This window comes from Palaemon carinicauda, unplaced genomic scaffold (assembly GCF_036898095.1).
Source record: "Palaemon carinicauda isolate YSFRI2023 unplaced genomic scaffold, ASM3689809v2 scaffold481, whole genome shotgun sequence".
NCBI classification, from domain to species: Eukaryota; Metazoa; Arthropoda; class Malacostraca; order Decapoda; family Palaemonidae; genus Palaemon; species Palaemon carinicauda.
In genome coordinates this window covers 95,855-122,500 of record NW_027171741.1, presented here as the reverse complement: position 1 = coordinate 122,500, position 26,646 = coordinate 95,855, and the positions used below count along the sequence as shown (strand labels likewise).

General features: G+C 43.3%; 1 protein-coding gene across 2 annotated transcripts in view; it reads left to right on the top strand.

Annotated features, from left to right (window-relative positions):
* Positions 1-920: 920 nt before the first annotated feature.
* The window catches only part of LOC137637001 (crustacyanin-A2 subunit-like), a 46,455-nt gene continuing 20,729 nt past the window's right edge, over positions 921-26,646 (top strand). The window contains exons 1-3 of one of the 2 annotated variants that reach the window (XM_068369315.1): positions 921-1,099; positions 8,866-9,003; positions 16,638-16,725. In XM_068369315.1, coding sequence (XP_068225416.1) covers positions 1,094-1,099; positions 8,866-9,003; positions 16,638-16,725 — 232 coding nt within the window. In that variant the 5' untranslated portion in view covers positions 921-1,093. Of the gene's footprint in view, positions 1,128-8,865; positions 9,004-16,637; positions 16,726-26,646 lie in introns of both variants that reach the window. The other variant, XM_068369316.1, reaches the window with a different exon arrangement.

Here is a 26,646-nt window from a genome sequence, read left to right as displayed (position 1 = left end):
ATCCAAAACTATAGATGAAATAACAAGTCCAAAAAAAAAAAAAAAAAGAGGGTCAGGCAGTGTTGTCAGATATGGGGATTTATCCCTAGATTTGGGGATTTTGGGTGTCTGATGGGGATATGTACTAATTTCTATAAAGAAGAAACAAAGATGAGTAAGCCTATATATTATTGCACTTAGTTTCATTGCACTTATAGGAAGTATAGTGAGTAATTTCTATATTAGATGAGCCTACAATATCAAATAAAGAAATATTTGTGGAAATGGGGATTTTTAGTTTGTTTTGGGGATTTTTTAATCATGAATTTTGGGGATTTTTGGACAAATCATCTAGCACCACTGCTGTCATGCAGGTTGCCAGGTTTTCCAAATGAGAAAAGGCCATCGTCTGAAGAACTGCAGCTTTAAAAGGCCAACCTAATAGTAGAAAAAGGCCGAAGAAATATAGTATGTAAGGCTAACAATTTTTAAAAAGGCCAAATATAGGTATCTAGCTCGAAAAAAAGACATATTTGGAGTTTTATGGCCTGAAAAAGGCCAACTTGGCAATTTTATTTTTGCTCAGTCTGACTGCTGTTAGTTGCAGTGGTGCCAGATATGGGAATTTATCCCTAGATTTGGGTATTTATCCTTACATTTGGGAAATATATCCCTAGATCTGGGGATTTTGGATGACGTGACGATATTCTATACATATTTTTATGAAGAAGAAACAGAGATGAGTAAACCTTTATATTGTTGCAATTAGTTTACTTGTAATTACATGAAGTATAGTGTTGTAATTTCTATATTAGAAGAAAATATATTTCTGGAAATGGGGATTTTTTAGGCGGTTTTGGGGATTTTTTATCACGAGTTTTAGGGATTTCTAGACTAACCCTAGTAACCCATCTGGCTGGCAGACGGCAGCACTGGTCAGTTGCCAATCGAACACCTCAAGGGTCGGACCTGTCGTTGAACTCTCCTACAGGTTTTTCCTGTAGCAGCAGACTTATATCCTTCATGGAACACAGAATATCAGATCTTATTGTTGTGTACGACAAATATGAAGATTCACTAATTATAAGTTTGCCGAGGACAGCTGCCATTGACGATGAAGGCAAAGAATCAACAAGGGAAGTTTGGTGGTAAGAATCGAGTTGAATTCAACACGTGTTTCAGTCGTTTTTCAAATTACTTAGATTTAAGTCTGTTAATTAACCATACTTGCACATCCTTTAAAAACTTTAACTGATAGTTCGTGATAATGAGAAGCCACTTAATTGGGTGTTGTTGTAATTTTAATATTTTCTCTTTAACTTTGGCATAACTTATTTTAGGTTAAGTATCGTAGGTTAAGCTAATAAGCAAAGGTGTTCTTGTATTAACGTTAAAAAACTTTAGATTATGCAATTCAACTTGCTTACCTTGGAAGGAAAACACTTTTATTAGATTTTAAACTAGGCCTCTAACAGAGAATATTGGAATAGTAAATTTTTATTTTCATGTTGACTTGATTGAATATAAGTTAGATTTATTTAATTTACCCTGTCACCATTAATTGTATATATTTGCAAGATATCAAATAAGTTTTTTCCATAACTATGAAATTCACTTGGGATTGTAGTTACTATATGTTGAAAGCCATACGCGTATAACAGCAGTGGGGTTTTGGGGGGGAATCTTTGTCCAGAGGGAGGAGTATTATCCTGGGACAAAATTCCCCCAGGGGGATATATCTCCTGGGCCATATTTCTCCCGGTGGGTGGGCGGGTGTGGTTCGAACATGGGGAAAACGTACCATTGTAGCCTTTGTAGGGTGACGGCCAGATCCCGTAGAAAACGGGAATATTCTGAAATGTGGCAGTCGTTCTAAAAACAATTTTGGCGGGAGAAGCTAACCTAAAAAACCCACCTAACCTATGCTAAAAGCCGTGTCCTTACCCAGGGGGGTGCGCCCCCGGACCCCCCCCCCCTTACACACCAGTTTCCTTACCTACGAGTACGACGGGAGAAGCTAACTTAAAAACCCACCTAACCTATGCTAAAAGCCGTGTCCTTACCCAGGGGGGTGCGCCCCCGGACCCCCTCTTACACAACATATTTAAAATTTGTAGACCATTTCCAAACGTTTTTATTCTATACAAGATAACAGTCGGAGCGATGATAAACAAATTAGGACGCTTGGCCGTAGCGCTACAAACTACCCGTGATTCCTACCATCAGGATTCTACTATTGTGTGATTCCTACCATCAGGATTCTACTATAGTGTGATTCCTACCATCAGGATTCTACTATTGTGTGATTCCTACCCTAATTTTCGGGTATGAGGTGATTCCTGACACTATTTTAAACTATTCTATTCTATAAAACATGCTGAGAAATCTATGAAACGCACTTTAGGTTAGGTTAAGTTGGGTAAAATGGTCGTTTGCTTGTGTAGTTGGTTTGGTAACGCTTAATTGGGGTGTTACTCTTGTAGTAACACCTTGGAAGGGAAATATTACATTATTTGGCTGTTTGCTTGGTAGGAATCAACGCTATAGTAGTGTAAGGACACCGTTCCCTTCGTCGTCCAGAAAATCAACAAACTGTTTATTTATTTGAATTCTCCTTTTGCCACACCGTGGTTTCCCATGTATATGTATTCCGTTCTATCAGAGCTACATTTTGACATATGTATTATTTCATTACATGTTTCTGTTAACTCATAATTCGTATATTTGTAAGTGTAAGAAAACACATATATTTTGGCGGGCAATTCAATCTGATTTGGCGCCAGCGCCATCCTACCTTTCCATCCGCACCTTGTAATATACTCCCACGCACATTTGAATAAAGTATCAGTTGATCTTGGTGACGCTTGTCCTTAAAGTAGATTTGAATCCCCAAATTGAGCTAGGAACAGAAAATGAGGGTAGGAATCACGCTATAGTAACACCAAATAATCTGCATACAATTTTCTATAAGAAAAAACTTTAATCAATCGTCTCATTGCTATATCAATTCTTACTGCATGATCAGACGTATCGGTTTCTACGACAATGTTAGTTTTCTTGCTGTGTATTGCATGACAAGCTATCTTGTTCTTAACAAAGGAAATCATGAAATCCGTACGATTATTTTTTAAAATTATTGTAGTTAGGTAGTGAACTTATTCTATTCCGACTATTCTCATGCATGAGTTGTTTCACTCTCTGGCATTATTTAGTTTTCTAATGTAGCCTCAATAGGATCATCCCAGTCATCTTCGTCAATAATGATGTCGGCCTTTGAACACATCCATTTACAAGAAACACATATCACAGAACATCTTAAGCCTGCCTTTCTGCAACAGTAGTCAATAGTCATTATTATTATTATTATTGTTATTACTAGCTAAGTGTAAGATGAGGCTGCTTGCAGCGCCTAAGCGCCGCCCACATAAGTGACGTCATTGTCTACGTCACAGGCTATCTGTATTTCTTTCCACTGTGTATCAGTTGCAATGAAGATACGAAACCACGCTGACTATCATTTCCTGATCCTGCCTAGCTTAAGATCTAACATGGCACAGTGAATGAAAATAAAAAGAGGACCTACAGTAATAACCGTGGCACAGCATGGCACCACCGTCGAGACGACCCTCGTTTGCATCCCCTAGAGGCAGGATTGCAAGGACAGGAACCTCTGGAACCAGCGGAAGGATATTGCCGGCTTCCATGCTGCAGGCTCACTACGTGTTACAAACCCAGCAACAAGCCATCCAGAATTTTCAGGCCGAGATAACAGCATTGTCACTCCAGGGTACCAATGTACCCCAACCAAGGATCCCTTCATCTGCAGCCCCGGAAAAGTGCAAGGCTGAGGTGTCCCCTGCAGCCTTCAGATCTTAGAGACGGTCAATGGAGTGTTAGTTGCAACTTTGTAAGTTGAAGCCTAACGAGGCACTTCATCATATAAGGCTGCATTGTGTTCCGATATTGCAACGTGCCCTCGATTCTAGGTATACTGATGCGGGTTAGCAAATTGGAGTGAAAGCTTCTAACCAAGCGGTGCAGTGGCTCGAGTTTTTTTATTTGGCCCAAGAGCCTAGTGAGTCCTTCAATGATTATTTTATCAAGTGTAGGCAAAAGGCTACTGATTGTGCATTCACATGTCCTAATTGCAATCATGATTTATCTGAATATATGCTTTTGCGCAAGCTCATGGTAGGCCTAAGTGATAAAGTGCTCAAAAGGCAAGTGTTTCAATCATGCAATAATATCCGTGATATCGATTCCCCCAAAGTCATGTGCAGTGCATTCGAGGCCGCCCGTGACGACGCCCTTCGTAATAGGGCATGTCTTGGCAGCTCCCCTAGAGCAGCTTCTGTCGGTGGGTTTGAGGAGGAACACGAGGTGGAGGTGGCAGCCACCCTTGCTAATTGTGACAGGAGTACCTCTGTAGAAGTACAATCGTGTTCTTGTGGTAATTGTGGTACTCGTCATACCCCTGGGTATTCCTTATATCCCGCAAGAAAAATGATATGTTACGGGTGCGGTAAAACCGGTCACCTGAAGAAGTGTTGCAGAGGGCGGAGTGCCAGGAATAACGTTAGTGGTCTGGCAGCGGAGTCGGACATAGTGGGTGCAGTGATTGCAGTTGTTGTGGCGGCAGGGGCAAGGTTGCGGAATGGGCCGTCCCCACAACCCACTATTTGTGTCGATATATGCTTGGCCAACTTGGGAGAGTGGTCCTGTGTCCGAGTGGTGCCGGACACTGGTGCCCAGGTTTGTGTTGCGGGACCCGCTATTCTTGCGATGTTGAGCATAAAACCAGCTAAGCTGAGGTTAAAGGGAGGATTGCGAGACTTTGCCAACCTGCATCTGAAGTGTTTAGGGTCGGTCGACCTCTTGCACCATAGAATACAAGGGGAGGCATACAACTCAGGAAGTATACTTTGTGAAGTCCTCCATTGATTTTTATTTATCCCTGGATGCTTGCAAGAAACTTGGTCGTGTGCCAGAAACGTTTTCTAACCACGCCCCCTTCACAGACTCAGCCCCTACAGCAGCAAGTGCAGCCCTTACATTAGCTGAAGCAACCGATCAACCTGTGAGACCGTCGGCCATTCCGTTTCCCCCTAGTGAGGAGAATATTACCAGATTTGAAAACTGGTTATTAGCCCACTTTTCAAGTACGACTTTCAATACCAAGAGAGAACCCCTCCCGGTAATGGATGGGGAACCCCACCGTATCCACTTATTACCTGACGCAGTTCCTTACGCCTGCCACACACCTGCGTCAGTACCTAAGCACTGGGAAAAGGAGGTGAAAGCCCAGTTGGAGGAGGACGTCAAGAGAGGGGTCTTACAAAGAGCTCCCCCTTGAGAGCCCACAGAATGGTGTTCACGTATGGTGGTCGTGGCCACGAAAACGGGGCAACCAAGACGTACGGTCGACTACCAAAAACTCAATGCAAGTTGTAGAAGGGAGACGCACCATACCCCTACGCCCTTCGATATGGTATCCAGCATTCCCCCTTGCTCATACAAGACTGTGGCCGATGCCTATTGGGGATTTCACTAGGTAGAACTGGACAAAGAAAGCAGACCCCTAACCACATTCATCACACCTTGGGGTAAGTATCAATACCGAAGGACACCAATGGGACATTGTTCTGCCTCCGACGCATATACACGCCGTTTCGATGATGCCATTGAAGAAGTACCCAGGAAGTTTAAGTGTGTGGACGACATACTTCTGTATGACTCAAGCGTAGAAAGCGCCTTTTGGCATGTATACGACTTCTTTGCAGTCTGTGCATACAAGGGCATCACTTTAAAACCAGAAAAATTCAAGTTCTGCAAGAAAGAAGAGGAATTCGTCGGATTCGACGTCGGTTGGGACTCCTACAAGCCTTCAGAAGATTATTTATCTGCCATCAAAAGTTTTTCTATGCCCCAAAATCCCACAATATTCGACATCTGGTCATGGTATGGTTTTGTCAATCAGCTGGCCCCCTTCCTGACAACAGCACCCATCATGACCCACTTTAAGAGACCTGCTCAAGAAGCCCTCGGGCAAACAGGTCTATTGGGATGAGCACCTTCAGGAAAAGTTTTGTCAAGTGCAAGACATCTTCTGAAAGTTGGCCAAGGATGGCCTCACCTACTACAATAAGCTGCGGCCGACTGTTGCAGTCACTGACTGGAGTAAGGAGGGGGTGGGCTTCATCATCCTCAAACAATATTGCAGTTGTACCTCCGTCGAAACCTCCTTCTGTTGTAGAGATGGTTGGAGAATAGCGCTTTGTGGCTGTCTGTTCCTCACGCCAGCCAATCCTGGGTATGCCGCTGTGGAGGGGGAAGTCCTTGCAGTGGCCTGGTGCTTGAAAAAGGCACGGTTATTCTTATTGGGCTGCCCGAACTTAACCATTGTCACGGACCACCGCCATTTAGTCAAGTTACTAGGCAATAGAAGTCTCGGCGATATTACCAACCCCAGACTGTTTAGATTAAAGGAGAAAACATTGTATAATTTCAACGTTAAATACCTACCAGGCAAAAGAAATCATGCTGCTGACTTCCTCTCTCGTTTTCCTAGCCTGAGGACGGCACCAGATAGACAGGATGCGAGCTTCAACAAAGAATTAACGATTGCTATGGTGTCAGCAGTCGCAGAAAACCTACAGGAGCAGTGCACTATAGACGAGAAAACTGTTGAAGAGGCAGACCTGGATGACCCAGCATATCAACTACTAGTCACTCAAGTGACTGCAGGGGATTGAAACCCGAAGAAATCTCAGGAAATTGCATGTTTGAGGCCCTTCTACGGCATCAGAGAACGTCTCTATATCCGCCTTGTCATTCCCGAAGGGCTCCGTCATCAGATAACCGCCAGCCTCCATGCTGGACATCAAGGCCTAGATACAATGTTGAGGAGAGAGAGACATTGTCTATTGGCTGGGCATCGAGGGTGACCTCCAGCAACATCATTCACGATGTACATCGTGTGACGCCCACGCACCATCACTTCCTGCCGAAGTCATGAAAATGACCCCTGCCTCAGAGCATCCGTTCCAACAGACTGTCATGGACCTGTTTCAGCTCGGACACATGTATATGGCATATTGTGACAGGCTTACAGGCTGGCTAGAAATAGCCCACTACCTCAATGGCACCTCGTCTGCAAAGGTCACGATAAAACTTAGGCATTACTTCACGCGATGGGGAGCTCCCGAACAATTGTCTACCGATGGCGGCACCAACCTGGTGAGTGAAGAGATGATGACCACCTACAGGAGATAGGGAGGGGGCCCTTCATTAATTGGGCTGCCATGTTTGCATATGATAGCCCGGTTTGTGTGGTTTTGTCGTCTTCGCTTCATTTTTTTATTTCTTCTTTTACCATGTTTTTCCCTGTTTGATATGTAGCTTGCAGGGTTCTGTGAGGGCCGATGCAATTTATGCATTTGGAGTCTGGAAATTGCAGGCAGTATATTTATACCCTTCCTCTGCACAGTTGGTACAGATGACTTTCTTTTGTGGGGCATTGTTTGGTTATATGACTGTATTTGAAACAGTTGTAGCAAGGGGTGATTTCTATAAAGATCTTTTCTACTAGACGAGGAGGGATTGACTGGTTTTCTAATAAGACACTTTCAGTATCTTATTTGTCATGTTGACATTCTCAACTCATGAGTTTAGATGACATTCTGCCCCATGTTGGTTTCAAGAGGTTTGAGACCTTTATACTTGGGTTGTTTTCCCCGATTTCTTGAATAAGGACTTTCTCTGCGATGTTGTCTACATGTCTATCAATTTCTTGTGACAGGCTTATAGGCATTGTATTCTGGGGGGTTGGGCTTTTTTGGGCTCAACCATGTCATCCTGATGGAAGTTCCTCATTGGTAGGTTCTACTTGGGATATTTCTGCGAGTAATATACCAGATAAATTTTTCCCTGGAAGTATTAACAGAGTTCTAACCTCTGGAGCGAATATCCCGAGAGAGATGGTGTATAAATCAGGGAAACTTTATTTACAAGCCATGGTTATCGTTAACTTTTAGAAAATTGATTCCTATGAGGCTCTTCCTGGATATATCTATGTCTCTGCTTACGTTTTTTGAAGATCAGACTTTTCATACTAGTTCTGTATCTTTTCTCTCAGGAATTATTTTTTTTGTTCATGCCTTGAAATGTCCCCTTCTCAGCCACTAATTTTTTTTTTTTTTTTTTTTTTTTTTTTTTTTTTTTTTTGTACTTAACCTGAAAACGGCTTACCTTTGAATAATATAATGCAATTATGTTTTTAGCTGGGTCCCCTTGCCCAGTGTAAACTCAAGGGGTGGTGACCAGTGTTCCGTTTGCTTGACCTGTTGCCTAGATTTTGGGTATTCCATCGTTTTACCTTTTTGTGTAGTGAACGTTGGAGGGTGGTCGGCATTTAGACCAGAGGCAGTTTGGGTGCTACCTGTGGCCACAGTCTGCAAACCACTACGGTGTGATTTGATATAAATTTTATCACGAATGATTTTGATTTTAGTGTAATAAAAACATTTTCTTGATTTAGGTCAGATGCAAATAATTTTTGTTGTTGGAGTTACTAAAAGTTGAATCGCCAAATCAGTTACAGTATATCATTTGATATAATAATACAGGAGTATGGCGTCTTCCCAGTTAATGTCATGTTTGCCTCTTAATATTTCTTTACATTCATAGATGAGAAAATGTTTTGGATTGTAATTTTCAGTTATGGACCTTTTAAACATTTAGGTTAAAAGATTAATCATTTTTTTCAAGAAATTTGCTTCTATTTTTTTTTATTAATAAAATCTCTTAAGAATGCTTGAGTGAAATTTTGTCACAATGTAAGCAATAAATTTTCAATAAATAACTAACTGGTAATGTTCTTTCTTGCAGATGATGTGGATGACATTTCTCATACCATCAGCTGCAATGATTTTAGGGGAATATCTGCTGCTGACGGAAGCGTCGACGATGCTGGAAGTAGGGAGCTGTCCGAACGTCACCTCCGTTCCTGACCTCGACCTTCAGAAGGTGAGATGAAAAGCCAGGGCTCTGCCATTGGGAGACATTGGTCATTTGGCCTCGATATGTCAAGGCATTATGTCATTACAGGGAACACTTACATTGATTATCGTATATTGTTGGAGCATTTTTTGCTCATTTTCTTATACTGCTCTCTAATGCAAACGTCAGTATTCCACCCGGGGAAACTTACCTTGAGTAACACACACACATAATGTATCAGTGAGATAATTGCCGAGGTTTCAGACATAGGAAAAGTCTCTCTCCTGTTCATATTATGGTCCATTAAGGAATTCAAACTAGTTAAGATTGCACTTGTTAGATAGTATTTCTTTTTTATTTATGAGTGCATGCATTCCTCCTCTTTAGACTAGTTTCTTGAATCTTAGACCATTTTTGCTGAACTAATTGCCATCAATTCTCAGGGATTATTTTACACCATTGTTTACCTAAAGGAAAAGATTTGTGTATAGATCAAAGCAGAGAGGAAGCAGTTGGTATGCACAAGATAATATTTAGCATGTCTGTTTTGTTCATGTTAATATACTTGTTCAATGTTTCTAAATATTCGTTCACTTTTTATTACGGCAATTCTCGTGAGCCTTCGGGATAATCTTCCTTAATTCTGCTGGACAGTGAAGGGAATACATTTCCTTGTTTGCTTATTAAAGAACTCTTCTGTTCTCTGGGCAAATCTCGTAATTATGATATAAAAAAAAACGTAAGAATGGAAGAATTGCGACAAGAAAAGGGCGAATTGAGAGCAGAAAGATAAGAGAAGCAATTACTCGGCTTGAGATCTAAATGATTGCGGTTAGAAAGTATGGAAAATGAGGAAAACAGGAGATTACTTGAAAGTGAAGGAAAATTTAAATGACAGATATGTACAGAAACAGATGCTGCTATATATATATATATATATATATATATATATATATATATATATATATATATATATATATATATATATATATATATATATATATATATATATGTATATATGTATGTATATACAGTATGTATATACAGTATATGTGTATATATATGTATATACAGTATATGTGTATATATATGTATATACAGTATATGTGTATATATATGTATATACAGTATATGTATATATATGTATGTACAGTATATACAGTATACTGTATATATATATATATATAGAGAGAGAGAGAGAGAGAGAGAGAGAGAGAGAGAGAGAGAGAGAGAGAGAGAGAGAGAGAGAGAGAGAGAGAGAGAGTAATTTACCAATTTTCAAATGTTGTAACCATAGACAACATATGACTACAGATAATTTTCCTTCCACAATTCAGCATAAATACTCTTGCTTCTCCAAGTAAGCATGTCTACAATCATTATTGAACCATGGTTTGTCCTTCACCCGGTACCTTAGCACACCAGAAGGGATACGCCTATCAGTTATGTTGACTAGATTCTCATTCAAAGGGACAACAGGATCAACACTACCATACAATTGTGATCATTTCAAGTCCAAAAGATCTTGCAAAATCCCATTCCAGTCTGCTTGAGATTTTATATAAATCTTACATGAGTATGATACATCAGGGACAGGCTGCTCAGTCTTCACTACTAATGAAATCAAGGCATGATCAGATGTCCCGACTGGAGAACCAACCTTAATTGTTATAATGCCAGAGGAGTCGGTGTATATGAGGTCCAAGCAGTTACCAGACCTTTGAGTACCTTCACTCATGATTTGCTCACAGCCTGATTCAGAGGCAAAGTCCAAAGCTCTCAATAGGAGAAACAGAATTTAACCACTCCTTATGGTGAGCATTGAAATTGCCAACAAAGACAAAAGAAGCCTTTCTATCATCATCTTGTATCTAAGCCGTAATGGTAAGAAGACAATCGAAGATAGTATCATCCATGTCTGGAGTCCGGTAGATGGAACACAAATGGCTGGACTTCTGGTTAGGATCTCTGGGCATCCTATTGCGATCTGAGGACTTGTCCAAGGAGACCAATAGGAAGGCCCTAGAGACCTTCTTGCTCTCGGGCACCCGCTCCATCGAGTTCTTGGCGCACCAGGTTACCACCCTGTGGGCCAACTCGGTGTTGAAGCGTCGCGATGCTGTGTCCGAGAGATTCCATCCGAAGGTCCCCGCCGTAGATGTGTGTAGGCTCCGACATGCCTCCCTCCTGGGGGAGAGCCTGTTTGAGCCTCAAGACTTGGAGCGAACAGCTGAGAGGTGGAGGAAATCCAGCACGGACTCCCTCCTCCACAGGGCCCTTACAACTCGGCCCTATAAGCCTCCAGCCCCGCCACAACAGCAGCAACAGCCTCGTAAGGCTCCAAAACAGGCACCGGCAGCTAAGAAAGTGGTGTCTAAGCCCCAGCCCTTTCCAGCCAAGGTCAAGAGGGGTGGTAAGTCCTCCAGGGGAGGCAAGACTTCTAGGGGTGGCGGCCGCGGCCGCAAGCCCTAGGGGTGGCAGTCCCCCTGCGTGTCCACCTGTGGGGGGATGCCTTCAGCGTTGCGTCCGCAGGTGGCAACATCTCGGGGCCGATGCTTGGACGATCTCGGTGATCGGCCAAGGTTATCGCGTCCCGTTCACGTCATCTCAACCTCCCCTGACAGCGAATCCAGTGTCGTTGAGCTCCTATGCCATGGGATCGGCAAAGGGGCTGGCCCTTCAGGCCGAAGTCAAGACCATGTTCGAGAAGGGTGCTCTCCAGGAGGTCGTGGACGGCTCTCCAGGCTTCTTCAGTCGACTCTTTCTTGTAAAGAAGGCTACTGGAGACTGGAGACCCGTCATCGATCTCTCGGCTCTGAACAGGTTTGTCAAACAAACCCGGTTCAGCATGGAGACAGCAGACACAGTCAGACTTGCGGTGAGACCACAAGACTTCATGTGTACACTGGATCTAAAGGATGCGTACTTCCAGATTCCAATCCATCCGTCTTCCAGGAAGTACCTGAGATTCTGCCTAGACAACAAGATCTACCAGTTCAAGGTGCTGTGTTTCGGTCTCTCCACAGCTCCTCAGGTGTTCACCAGAGTGTTCACCCTGATTTCGACTTGGGCGCACAGGAACGGCATTCGTCTCCTTCGTTACCTAGACGATTGGCTGATCCTAGCAGACTCGGAGTCGACCCTTCTTCGACACCGAGACAGGCTTCTAGATCTTTGCCAGGATCTGGGGATCGTGGTAAACCTCGAGAAGTCCTCTCTGCAGCCGTCCCAGCGACTGGTTTATCTAGGCATGCTAATAGACACCAATCTCCACAAAGCCTTTCCATCAGACGACCGGATAGCAAGGCTGAGGAGGGTGGCGGAACCTTTCCTCAGGCGAAAAGAACTCCCCGCCCAATCGTGGTTGCGTCTCTTGGGCCACCTATCCTCCCTGGCCCGTCTGGTTCCAAACAGCCGCCTCAGGATGAGATCCCTTCAATGGCGGCTCAAGTCCCGGTGGAATCAAGGATCCGATTCCCCGGACACTCTGATCCCAATGGGGTCTCTGGAACAGACGGACTTGCGGTGGTGGCTGGCCGACGAGAACCTGCGAAAGGGAGTGAGTCTTCTCGTCCTTCCCCCGGAATTGACTCTGTTTTCGGACGCGTCAAAAGAAGGGTGGGGGGCGCACGTTCTGAACCAGAGGGCCTCAGGCCTTTGGTCAGAATCAGAAAAGTGCCTACACATCAACCTGCTAGAATTGAAGGCCGTCTTTCTGGCCCTTCAACAGTTCCAACGGTTCCTGGCGGGTCACTCCGTGGTGGTGATGAGCGACAACACCACGGTAGTGGCTTATATCAACAAGCAGGGAGGCACTTTTTCGCAACAGCTATCCCATCTTGCAGTAGAGACTCTGAGGTGGACCGAAACCCACTCGATAACACTATCAGCTCGCTTCATTCCTGGCAAGAGGAATGTGCTCGCCGACAGTCTGAGCAGGGCTTCGCAGATAGTGAGTACCGAGTGGTCTTTGGATCCTCAGATAGCCAACAAAGTCCTGACTTTGTGGGGTTCCCCGACGGTGGACTTGTTCGCGACAGCCTTGAACTTCAAGCTGCCCCTGTACTGCTCACCAGTCCCGGACCCCAAGGCACTCTGGCAAGATGCTTTCCAGCAACGGTGGGACAACATCGACGTGTACGCCTTCCCACCATTCTGTCTGATGAGAAGGGTGCTCAACAGGACCAGACTATCGGTCAACTGTTCCATGACTCTAGTAGCTCCGCTATGGCATCACGCGGAATGGTTTCCGGACCTTCTGCAACTCCTGACGGAACTCCCAAGGGAGCTTCCTCCACGACACGAGCTTCTCAAACAACCCCACTCCGGTGTCCCTCACAGGGCCGTAGCCTCGCTTCGGCTTCACGCCTGGAGACTATCCAGCGTCTCCTCGCGGAGAGAGGCTTTTCGCAACAGGTTGATGAGAGAATGTCTCGGCACCTGCGAAGGTCCTCTGAGGGAGTCTACCAAGCGAAGTGGAGAGTCTTTTGTGGTTGGTGTCGTGGAAGGGGTATCTCTCCACTCGATGCCACTATTCCAGCAATAGCGGACTTCCTTGTGTATCTGCGAGAAGAAATGCGCCTTTCTGTCTCGGCAGTGAAAGGCTATCGCTCAGCCTTAAGCTTGGCCTTCAGATTGAAGGGCGTGGATATTTCTTCATCGCTAGAACTCTCTTTACTCATACGTAGCTATGAGCTTACCTGCCCCCAGTCGGAAGTGAGACCCCCTCCTTGGAACGTGGTTCGAGTTCTCAGGTCTCTCAAGAGACCTCCCTTCGAGCCATTACGCCAGGCCTCCGATCGCCACCTGTCTTGGAAGACGGCTTTCCTACTCGCCTTGGCCTCGGCCAAGCGAGTTAGTGAACTTCATGGTCTCTCGTACGACATCGCCCATTCAAGGGGATGGGGGGAGGTAACGTTCAGGTTCGTCCCTGAGTTTGTGGCCAAGACTCAGAATCCTGGAGTGCCGGATCCTCGGTTCGACTCTTTCAGGATCGCGAGTCTCCGTTCTGTAACAAACGACCCAGACCAGCTGCTACTATGCCCAGTGAGGTGTCTGAGGTACTACTTGAAGAGAACGGCTGCAGTCCGTCCTCATGTGCGAGCTTTGTTTGTGAGCACAGGCAGGACAAAGAGGAGGGTCACAAGGAACACCATCTCTGCTTGGATTCGAAGGGTTATCCACCATGCCCTGAATCCTGACCCTCCTCCGTCACGTCGCCCTCGGGCCCACGATGTCAGGGGTATTGCTACATCCCTGGCCTTCAAGAGAAACTTCTCTGTGACGCAGGTACTTCAAGCGGGGGTCTGGAAGCGTCAAACGACCTTCACAGCCCACTACCTGCAAGACGTGACCCACAGGAGCCTCGATACGTTCTCTATCGGCCCTGTGGTGGCTGCACAACAGCTGGTCTAACCTCAGGCTCCTTTTTGGACAAGTAGCAGTAGGTTGAGGGCGTTGTTACCCGGTCTTAGTCTGTGTGAATGAAAGAGTATGTCTGACCCTTACTTCTTTCTTCATTCTCCCCTCTCTTGGGGAAGCAGCATCCTGGTCCTCGCATAGCTGACCTCGACCTCTGCAGGTAACCCATGCTTCTTTGTGCTCCTAGTATTAAGCTTAATACTGTTGCGTCTCCCATACCCTGACGAGGTGGTATGGGGAACGTCCTATCCTAGAATTCCTATCTGAAGGTCTCAAGGTCAACTTCATAGGACGAGTCACACTCTCCTCCTCACACTACAGTACTTATGTAGGCCACTCGTTCCTAGCGATGCTAGGAACCTGTGAGGTACAGGGGCTCCCTCTCTCTAGTGCTGCTCACTAAGGGATCGAGCCCCCGGGCAAGCCGAAGTCAGTAAGGCTGGGGACTTTCCACCCTTCCTAAGGGGTAAGTCACCCTTTGTAAATAGCGTGGTTTGTATTTCGGTTACGGAACAAATGACAAATTCGAAGATAATTTGTATTTTTCCTAACCATACAAACCTTAGCTATTTACACATATGTGCCCGCCATCCCTGACCCCCAAGTCAAGTCCTACCTCTAAGTGAAGTGAAGCAAGTCACCGGTGTGTGGAGGGGGGAGGGGTAGCAAGCTACCCTTCCCCACCCCCCGCTAACTAGCGCGGGGGTAATTAACCCTCGTTAAAAACTATTGGCTCGTCATTTCAGCTGCGCTAAAAGTAAACCCTTTGTAAATAGCTAAGGTTTGTATGGTTAGGAAAAATACAAATTATCTTCGAATTTGTCATGTTGTCAGGTGTGTGAGGAAAGACGAGAATGCATAAGGAGTAGGCCAGACTATTTGGTGTATGTGTAGGCAAAGAAATATGAGCCGTAACTAGAGAGAGGGATCCAATGTATTACTCTCTGGCCAGTCGACTTGCGTTATTATGCTAGTTCATGCTTTTTCAAGTTTTGATTTTTTTTTTACGTTTTAGGTCGCACATCGCGTTATATAAGCTCAGTGAAGGTTTAATAAAGTTAAGTTGCAGTCACCTTGCTTCTCAGTTATCACTTAAGTGGCAACTCCACATAAAACAAGTTTATCGGCACATTTTCACACATTTCTTCGAATATGGAGTGTTAGTAGCATAACTGCGGCCGATGGGCGTCAGTAATTACATACATACATACATATACCAAGGCACTTCCCCCAATTTTGGGGGGTAGCCGACATCAACAAATGAAACTAAAACAAAAAAAAAGGGGACCTCTACTCTCTACGTTCCTCCCAGCCTGACAAGGGACTCAACCGAGTTCAGCTGGTACTGCTAGGGTGCCACAGCCCAACCTCCCACATTATCCACCACAGATGAAGCTTCATAATGCTGAATCCCCTACTGCTGCTACCTCCGCGGGCGTCAGTAAGTAAAAGGAGCATAAATGATATGGAGGAATTGAAGTGTTACTCATTGAAATAAGTCAGTTGCCAATAGTTGCAAGAACTCTCGGGTGAGAGAAAAAGCAAAATTCTAACAAATATTTGCTAGATGGATTGATTATATATAAAAATGAACAAAATAAGATAGAAGCCAAGAGTAACGTGTGCAAGAATGCTACAATGATACCTTATGTTTCTTGGCAAACATATCTTAGGTATTTCGCCCTTAAAATAATGCCTTACTTTTTAAAGAAGTACAAGAGGAAGGCCAAGGTTTGGGTGGATGGATGGTGTGAAGAAAGCTCTGGGTGATAAGAGGATAGATGTGAGAGAGGCAAGAGAGCGTGCTAGAAATAGGAATGAATGGCGAGCGATTGTGACGCAGTTCCGGTAGGCCCTGCTGCTTCCTCCGGTGCCTTAGATGACCGCGGAGGTAGCAGCAGTAGGGGATTCAGCATTATGAAGCTTTATCTGTGGTGGATAATGTGGGAGGTTGGGCTGTGGCACCCTAGCAGTACCAGCTGAACTCAGTTGAGTCCCTGGTTAGGCTGGAGGAACGTAGAGAGTAGAGGTCCCCTTTTTTTTTTTTTGTTTCGTTTGTTGATGTCGGCTACCCCCAAAAATTGGGGGAAGTGCCTTTAGTATATGTATGTATGTATGTCGTATATATGAAGCAGGTTTCAAGCTTGAGTTTCATTTAAGGAGTTTCAGGTAATTAAGTTCACTCATAAACAAAATTTATCTTTATTAAGAAATTTGCATTTTTTTGTTGTATTTCATAGTTGTCCGGAGACTGGTTTCATATCCTTCACTTCCCATCGGTTGACGAGCCTTTTGCAGCCTGCACACAAACTACATATACTTATAAAGGTGAGCTAAAAATTAGATTATTGATATTATTATTGTTATTACTAATTATTTCTTAGTATTTATTTTTATTACCTATTATTTATTATTTATTTATTATTTTTGTCATTATTTCTTATTTATTATTATAATTTATTTATACATTATTATTATTTCTATTATTATTATTTATTTATTTTTCATTATTTATAATTCTTATTTTTATTATAATTAATTATTTATCTTAATATTTAATTTTTTTATTTATCCCTATCATTAATTATTCACTTATTTATTATTATTATTTATTTATTCATTTATTTATTATTCATTTACCATTTGCTAATAATAATTATTTACCATTATCTATTACTTATGTATTATTATTTATTACATATTATTTATTACATATTATTTATTACATATTATTTATTACATATTTATTACTTGTTATTTATTATTAATTTATTATTGTTGATTATTCAATAATTTTTATTATCATTGATTATTTATTTTTATCATATATTTATTGTTGTTTATTATATATTTACTTCCAATTTTTATTTGTTATTAATTATCATTTATTACTTATTTTTTAATTTATTTTTCATTATTTTTTTTATCTATATTTATTTTTAGTATTTATTTATTTATTTTTATTTTATTTATCAATCATTCGTTATCGATTACTTAATAGGTATTCATTATTTATCAGTTATGTTAATAATTATTTATTATAAATTATTAATCATCATCATTCACTATTTACTATAAATTATTATTCATTATCACTTACTATTATTATTAATTATTTATTATGTTTATTTATTAATCATTAACTATTTATTATATTTATTATTGATTTATTAATATATATTCTTTATTTATTAGTATTAATCGTTTATTTTTTCTAGTTTCTATTTATTTTTTTTATTATTACTTTTATTTATCATTAAATATTAATTGATTAATTTTTTATTTTTTTTTTCATTTATTTTCTTTCAAGTTTTTCATTTATTGATCATATATTTTTATTTAACAATCATTATTTATATTATCATTCATTTTATTTTTTTTATCTATTTATTTATTATTTATTTATATTTTATTCATGATTATTATTCACTTTTATGTTCATTTAGTTTTTATATATTAATAATTATTAATTACTTGTTTATCATTATTATCATTAGCATTTAGCGTTTATTTATTATCTATATTATTTTTCATTGATTATTGATTATTCATTATATTGTATTTATTTATTATTGTATTATTTTTATTGATTGATTATTTATTTATTTTATTCATTTATGTATTATTTTTATTCATTATTTTGTATTTATTAATATTTATTTATTATAAGTTATTATTATAGGATTATTGCTTATCAATTATCATTTATTATTTTGCATTATCTATTAGTTATTATTGTGTATTATATATTTATTATTTTTGTTGATCATTTATTACTAGTAAATGAGTAATAAGTAATAAATGATAGTTATAGTTTATTATATTATTATTAGTATTATTTAATTTTCAATATTAATCTTACCCGATGATCATGTAGCTGTCAACTCCGTTGCCCGACAGAAATCTAAGGTCGGGATACGCCAGCGATCGCTATACAGGTAGGGGTGTACACAACAGCGCCATCTGTGAGTAGGTACTCAAGTACTTCTTGTCAACAAGAACTCAATTTTTCCTCTGTCGTGCCGCCGGCAAGACCTACTTGGATACGCTGTTGATTCTGGAGTTGTTGTTCACGATTTGGTGATGTATTCACTAGAGTTTAGCCTTCGCTATTCAGGAAGCTTTATCATTAGCTTAGCAAGCTTTTGGAATTAATTTGGTTTAATTGTTAACGAACTTTGCTAGATTTTGGAATTCCCCCTTGACTACTTCTACAATTCAAGATGTCTGACCAGTCTCAAGTCCCTAAGTACAGGCAGTGTAGCGTTAGGGCTTGTTCTAGGCGTCTTCCGAAGGCCTCCATAGATCCTCACACCGTTTGTTCCAATTGTAGGGGTAAATCCTGTCAATTGGAAGATCGATGTGAGGAATGCGCTGGGCTTTCGGAATTCGATTTTAACGAATTCCTTAAAAATGCACGTAGGTTAGAGAAGGAGAGAATCAGGAGGAGTTCTTCTCGCTCTGTGGATTTTTCCTCTCCCCATGCCCCTCAACCTTTTCCTTCCCCTGTAGTGGTGACTCCCGACCCTGCTACTAGTGCTCAGCCATCCATGGCGGATATGATGCGTGCCATTCAGGCTCTCGGTGACAGAGTGGAGTCATTGGCTAATGACCGTAATCAGCTTTTGGCAGATGTCAAAGAGCTGAAAGCGAAAAGTGCATTGGGAAGTGTTATCAGTGCTAGTGATGTGAAAAGTGTCAGTGTCAGTGTTGCGCATGAGGGTACATCTGTGCGTGCCAGTCGTCCTCCCAGTCCGGGACCTCTTGCAAGCTCCCAAGCCCAGGGGAGAAGCAATGTCGAAGGACCAAAGGGTTCGGCAGGCCTTGATCGGCGTACAGATGTATCCTCAGTGGTTGCGGACGTATCTGTCAGAGATCGTCCCATCCACAAACAGACGAATGAGCCCTACCATTCCTCGTCTGTGGAAGAAGTTTCCAGGAGGAAACGATGGACCAATGTTTCACGACCGCTCAAGCGTAAGGTCCCTTCCGAGCGAGTCCAACGGCCCAGGTGTAGCCACTGGGTCAGTTCGGACTCGCCGCAGTCTTCCGATGACTGCACACCTCCCAAGAGAGGTAGAGTGGTTCCACAACAGGCTACTGCTCCGTCTGTTGCTGCTCCAACCACGGTAGACCCTAAGTGGTCCATGCTGCAGACTATGCAGTCTCAGCTTGCGGCGTTCATGCAAGAGTATCATGCTGAGAAGGTTGACACTGCACCTGTTAACCTACAACCCGCCGAGGTTGTGCGCTCAGCAGATACTGCGGCTGCCTGCTCCCACACTCCACCTGTGAGAGCTCCACCACCGATGCGCAGTCCACCCTGCCAGACGCATGTTCTTGCTGCACCATCCGTTGACATGCGTGAGGTACCGCATCAGCAGTGGGAAGGTGCTGTAGAGCTGCCGGGTTCTGACACTATGCGGCATGCTCCGCAACCCATGCGGCATGCTCCGCATCCAATACAGCATGCTCCGCAACCCACGGCAACCCCTTCCACGCACCAGCACTCTGCTTTTGTTGTTGCCAGCTCGCAGACTGACCAGCAGCGGCATGATGTTGGATCCGCAGCAGCTACGCATGCACCCGTACTGCCGGATTCAGCCATTCAGCTTTCTGCTCTGCCTTTGCCACTTCCTACTCAGCTTTGGATGATGGAGTATCAGATGACGAAGCTGCACATTTGGATGAACCGCACTCCGACCTTGAAGGGCCCAAGTCTACGCCTCCCTCCTTAGACTTTCGTAAAGTCCTTGCCTTGTTCAGGGACTTGTATCCAGAGCAGTTTGTGTCTGCAACCCCTCGCTCTCCTCCCTCCGAGTTTGCTCTGGGCATGCAGTCTGCTGCTCCTGCCTTCACCAAGCTTGTTCTCGCACGATCATCTAAGAGAGCTTTGAGGGTTATGGGAGAGTGGTTGCATTCCAAGAAGCAACTGGGAAAGACTGCTTTCATCTTTCCGCCTACCAAGCTTGCTTCCAAGTCGAGCGTCTGGTATGCCACGGGAGAGGAACCCGGCTTGGGAGTTCCTGCCTCTGCCCAGGGCGACTTCTCAAGTCTGGTTGACTCTCCCCGCAGGTTGGCTATGAGACGATCGAAGATCTGCTGGTCCTTTTCTGACATGGATCATCTGTTGAAGGGAGTCTTTCGTGCCTTCGAGATCTTCAACTTCCTCGATTGGTGTTTGGGAGCTTTAAGCAGGAAGACTTCCCCTTCGGATAAGGACTCTGCCATGCTGATCATGTCTAGCATGGACAAAGCCATTCGGGATGGGTCTGGTGAACTTGCGGCTTCGTACGTGTCGGGAGTGCTTAAGAAGAGAGAACATCTTTGCTCCTTCTTATCGGCTGGTATCACTCCTTGCCAGAAGTCAGAGTTGTTGTTTGCTCCTCTCTCCAAGTGTCTGTTTCCGGAGGAGCTGATCAAGGGGATGGCTGCCTCGCTTATCCAGAAGGATACCCATGATCTTATGGCATCTTCCGCACGTAAGGCTAAAACCTTACCTTCCGTGCCTAGACCCTTCCGTCCTGCAGCAGTAGACACACCTGCAACTAGGTTCATCCCGCCCTTTCGTGGCAGAACCTCCAGCAGAGGAGGCACCCGTGCCGACAGTCACCGTGGCAAATCCTAGAAGGGTTCCAAGTCCGCAAAAGGCAAGTTCTGACTGCCTTCCTCTCCAGACAGCAGTGGGAGCCAGACGCAAGACCTTCTGGCAAGCTTGGGAGAGCAGAGGTGCAGACGCTCAGTCTGTGAAGTGGCTAAGGGAGGGATACAGAATTCCGTTCTGCCGCAGTCCCCCTCTAGCTACATCTCCCATCAACCTCTCTCCCAACTACAAGGAGAAGGACAAGAGGCTAGCGTTGCAACAAGAGGTGTCGCTCTTGCTACAAAAGGAAGCGGTAGTCATAGTCCGGGATCATCAATCCCCGGGCTTCTACAACCGTCTCTTCCTGGTAGCGAAGAAGACAGGAGGTTGGAGACCGGTGCTGGACGTCAGTGCTCTCAATGCTTTTGTCACCAAGCAGACGTTCACGATGGAGACGACGAAGTCGGTCCTAGCAGCGGTCAGGAAGGAGGACTGGATGGTCTCGTTAGACCTGAAAGACGCGTACTTTCACGTCCCCATTCATCCAGACTCCCAACCTTTCCTAAGGTTCGTCTTTGGAAAGGTTGTGTACCAGTTCCAAGCCCTGTGCTTTGGCCTAAGCACGGCACCTCTTGTGTTTACCAGACTGATGAGGAATATTGCCAAATTCCTTCACTTGGCAGACATCAGAGCCTCCCTCTATTTGGACGACTGGCGTTTAAGAGCTCCAACAAGTCGTCGCTGTCTGGAGAATCTCAGATGGACTATGGATCTGACCAAGGAATTGGGCCTCCTGGTCAATATAGAGAAGTCCCAGCTCGTCCCATCCCAGACCATTGTCTATCTAGGTATGGAGATTCAGAGTCGAGCTTTTCGGGCTTTTCCGTCGGCCCCAAGGATCAATCAATCCCTAGAATGCATCCAGAGCATGCTGAGAAGGAACCGATGTTCGGTCAGGCAGTGGATGAGTCTAACAGGGACACTATCATCGCTGGCCCAGTTCATCGAGTTAGGGAGACTCCACCTCCGCCCCCTTCAGTATCATCTAGCTGCTCACTGGAGAAAGGACATGACGCTAGAGGCGGTCTCAGTGCCTGTTTCCGAAGAGATGAGGTCTATGCTAACGTGGTGGAAGAACAGCATTCTTCTCAAGGAAGGTCTGCCATTGGCTGTTCAGACCCCCGACCACCGTCTCTTCTCGGACGCATCGGACACGGGCTGGGGTGCGACACTGGACGGACAGGAATGCTCGGGCACGTGGAATCAGGAGCAAAGGACACTTCACATCAATTGCAAGGAGTTGTTGGCAGTTCATCTGGCCTTGATAAACTTCAAGTCCCTCCAGCTAAACAAGGTGGTGGAGGTGAACTCCGACAACACCACAGCCTTGGCTTACATCTCCAAGCAAGGAGGGACTCATTCGAGGAAGTTGTTCGAGATCGCAAGGGACCTCCTCATTTGGTCAAAAGATCGAAAGCTTTCGCTGGTAACGAGGTTCATTCAGGGCGATATGAATGTCATGGCAGATCGCCTCAGCCGGAAGGGTCAGGTCATCCCCACAGAGTGGACCCTTCACAAGAATGTTTGCAGCAGACTATGGGCCCTGTGGGGTCAGCCCACCATAGATCTATTCGCTACCTCGATGATCAAGAGGCTCCCGATGTATTGTTCTCCGATTCCAGACCCAGCAGCAGTTCACGTGGATGCCTTTCTGCTGGATTGGTCCCATCTCGACCTGTATGCGTTCCCGCCGTTCAAGATTGTCAACAGGGTACTTCAGAAGTTCGCCTCTCACGAAGGGACACGGTTGACGTTGGTTGCTCCCCTCTGGCCCGCGAGAGAATGGTTCACCGAGGTACTGCAATGGCTAGTGGACGTTCCCAGGACTCTTCCTCTAAGAGTGGACCTTCTGCGTCAACCTCACGTAAAGAAGGTACACCCAAACCTCCACGCTCTTCGTCTGACTGCCTTCAGACTATCGAAAGACTCTCAAGAGCTAGAGGCTTTTCGAAGGAGGCAGCCAGAGCAAGGAGGACATCCACTCTCAGAGTCTATCAGTCTAAATGGGAAGTCTTCCGAAGCTGGTGCAAGGCGAATGCAGTTTCCTCAACCAGTACCACTGTAACCCAGATTGCTGACTTCCTGTTACATCTAAGGAACGTAAGATCCCTATCAGCTCCTACGATCAAGGGTTACAGGAGTATGTTGTCAGCGGTCTTCCGCCACAGAGGCTTGGATCTTTCCACCAACAAAGATCTACATGACCTCCTTAGGTCTTTTGAGACCTCAAAGGAACGTCGGTTGTCCACACCAGGCTGGAACCTAGACGTGGTTTTAAGGTTCCTAATGTCATCAAGATTTGAACCGCTCCAATCAGCCTCTTTTAAGGACCTCACATTAAAAACTCTTTTCCTCGTTTGCTTAGCGACAGCTAAAAGATTCAGTGAGATCCACGCCTTCAGCAGGAACATAGGTTTTACATCTGAAACGGCTACATGTTCCTTGCAGCTCGGTTTTTTGGCTAAAAACGAGCTTCCTTCCCGTCCTTGGCCTAAGTCGTTCGAGATCCCAAGCCTGTCCAACTTGGTGGGGAACGAACTAGAGAGAGTACTTTGCCCAGTAAGAGCTCTTAAGTACTATTTAAGACGGTCAAAGCCATTACGAGGACAATCAGAAGCTTTATGGTGTGCTATCAAGAAGCCTTCTCTACCGATGTCTAAGAACGCAGTTTCTTACTACATCAGGCTTCTGATTAGAGAGGCACATTCTCATCTGAAGGAAGAAGACCTTGCTTTGCTGAAGGTAAGGACACATGAAGTTAGAGCTGTCGCTACTTCAGTGGCCTTCAAACAGAACCGTTCTCTGCAGAGTGTTATGGATGCAACCTATTGGAGAAGCAAGTCAGTGTTCGCATCATTCTATCTCAAAGATGTCCAGTCTCTTTACGAGAACTGCTACACCCTGGGACCATTCGTAGCAGCGAGTGCAGTAGTAGGTGAGGGCTCAGCCACTACATTCCCATAATCCCATAACCTTTTTAATCTTTCTCTTGAATACTTTTTATTGTTGTTTTTTGGGTTGTACGGAAGGCTAAGAAGCCTTCCGCATCCTGGTTGATTTGGCGGGTGGTCAAATTCTTTCTTGAGAAGCGCCTAGGTTAGAGGTTGTGATGAGGTCCTTTAGTATGGGTTGCAGCCCTTTATACTTCAGCACCTAGGAGTCGTTCAGCATCCTAAGAGGACCGCTAGGCTCAGTAAGGAAGACGTACTTAAAAAAGGCAGAGTAATAGTTCAAGTCGACTTCCTTACCAGGTACTTATTTATTTTATGTTTGTTATTTTGAATAACTGCTAAAATGAAATACGGGATACTTAGCTTCTTTGTTAACTGTATGCTGGTCTTCACCCACCACCCTGGGTGTGAATCAGCTACACGATTATCGGGTAAGATTAATATTGAAAAATGTTATTTTCATTAGTAAAATAAATTTTTGAATATACTTACCCGATGATCATGAATTTAAGAACCCTCCCTTCCTCCCCATAGAGAACCAGTGGACCGAGGAGAAAATTGAGTTCTTGTTGACAAGAAGTACTTGAGTACCTACTCACAGATGGCGCTGTTGTGTACACCCCCACCTGTATAGCGATCGCTGGCGTATCCCGACCTTAGATTTCTGTCGGGCAACGGAGTTGACAGCTACATGATCATCGGGTAAGTATATTCAAAAATTTATTTTACTAATGAAAATAACATTTTACTCTTTTTACTTACGCTTACATATTTGGGTCAGTTAAATTGGATTCAGTTCCTGTCTGGAGAAAAATTCCTTTTTTTTTTATGAATTCTTATTTTTTAGGTAAAGAATAAGAGACATCTTTTAGAACATATTAACCCTTTTACCCCCAAAGGACGTACTGGTACGTTTCACAAGAGCCATCCCTTTACCCCCATGGACGTTGGTATGTTGCACAAAAGCCATCCCTTTACCCCCATGGACATACCGGTACGTCCTTGCAAAAAAATGCTATAAAAATTTTTTTTTTCATATTTTTGGTAATATTTTGAGAATATTCAGGCACTTTCCAAGAGAATAAGACCAACCTGACCTCTCTACGACAAAAATCAAGGCTGTTAGAGCAATTTAAAAAAAAAATATACTGCAAAATGTGCTGGGAAAAAAATAACCCCCTGGGGGTTAAGGGTTGGAAAATTCCAAATAGCCTGGGGGTTAAAGGGTTAAAGAGTAGTTCTAGGAATAGTAACAACTAGTTCACTACATTAGGATTAGCTCAAATAGACCCTAGCCTGATTCGGCAGAGGTTCTTTGTTGATAGTACGACAGAATCACGACCTTGCGTGAGCAGTGATGCCCTCGCATGGGGCTCTAGTCATAGGACACTCCAAGGACATCCCTCTACACTATCCTTTCGTTTGTAATCCTCATTCATAGTCACAAGAGAACACATGTACAACTATCTTTTTTCCTTAATAAGATTTTGCAGTATTGCCTTTTAGTTTAAGTGCCCTGGATAACACTTCATTTCGAGTCTTAAGCCCTGTCCACACGATCGAGCATGTCCGACAGGCAAACAGTGATACCAGACAACAATAGTTGGTAAGAATGAGGGTTAATGACGTCAGATTCGGGAAAACCACAGACAGGGATCTGGCATCATACAATGTTGCCAGATCCCTGTCTTTAGTTTTCCCGCTTCTGACGTCATCAACCCTCATTTTCACTAACTATTGTGGTCTGGTATCACCGTTTGCCCGTCGGGCATGCTCGATCGTGTGGACAGGGCTTTGCGTATAAAGAAAATGTACCTCGGAGGTGAATATCAGCCTGTTTGTTTTACAATTAGCTATTACAGTATAGAAATTCTTTTTTTCTAAAGCCATGGCAAAGATCAAATTGGCTTCACTCTTCGTTTTTGTCTTTAAATTTTAAGTTGTATTTTGAAAGAAATTAACCCTTTTACCCCCAAAGGACGTACAGGTACGTTTCTCAAAACTCATCCCTTTACCCCCATGGACGTACCGGTATGTCCTTGCAAAAAAATGCTATTTACATTTTTTTTTTTTTTGCATATTTTTGATAATTTTTTGAAAAAAAATCAGGCATTTTCCAAGAGAATGAGACCAACCTGACCTCTCTATGACAAAAATTAAGGCTGTTAGAGCAATTTAAAAAAAAAAATATACTGCAAAATGTGCTGGGAAAACAATAACCCCCTGGGGGTTAAGGGTTGGAACTTTCCAAATAGCCTGGGGGTAAAAGGGTTAACTTAAAAGTAATCCAAGGTATAAAATGTATGCAACAATAATTTAAAAGTATATATATTTTAATGACTCACAAATCTGAGGATATCTTCCTGGCTCGATATTAGCTTTTCTTCACCAGCATATAACTATGTATGTTAGGAAAAAAACGTTAGTTGTAAAATTGACACTTAGAATATATATGTTATACTGAACGTCGGTTACTGTGTCTATTTCGTAGATGAAAATACCAACATTTAATAATAATATATTTCTTAGATGAATTGCCAATATTTGATAATATATTTCTTAGATGAAAATATCAACATTTAATAATATTAATATATTTCTTAGATGAATTACCAATATTTAATATATTTCTTAGAAGAAAATACCAACATTTAA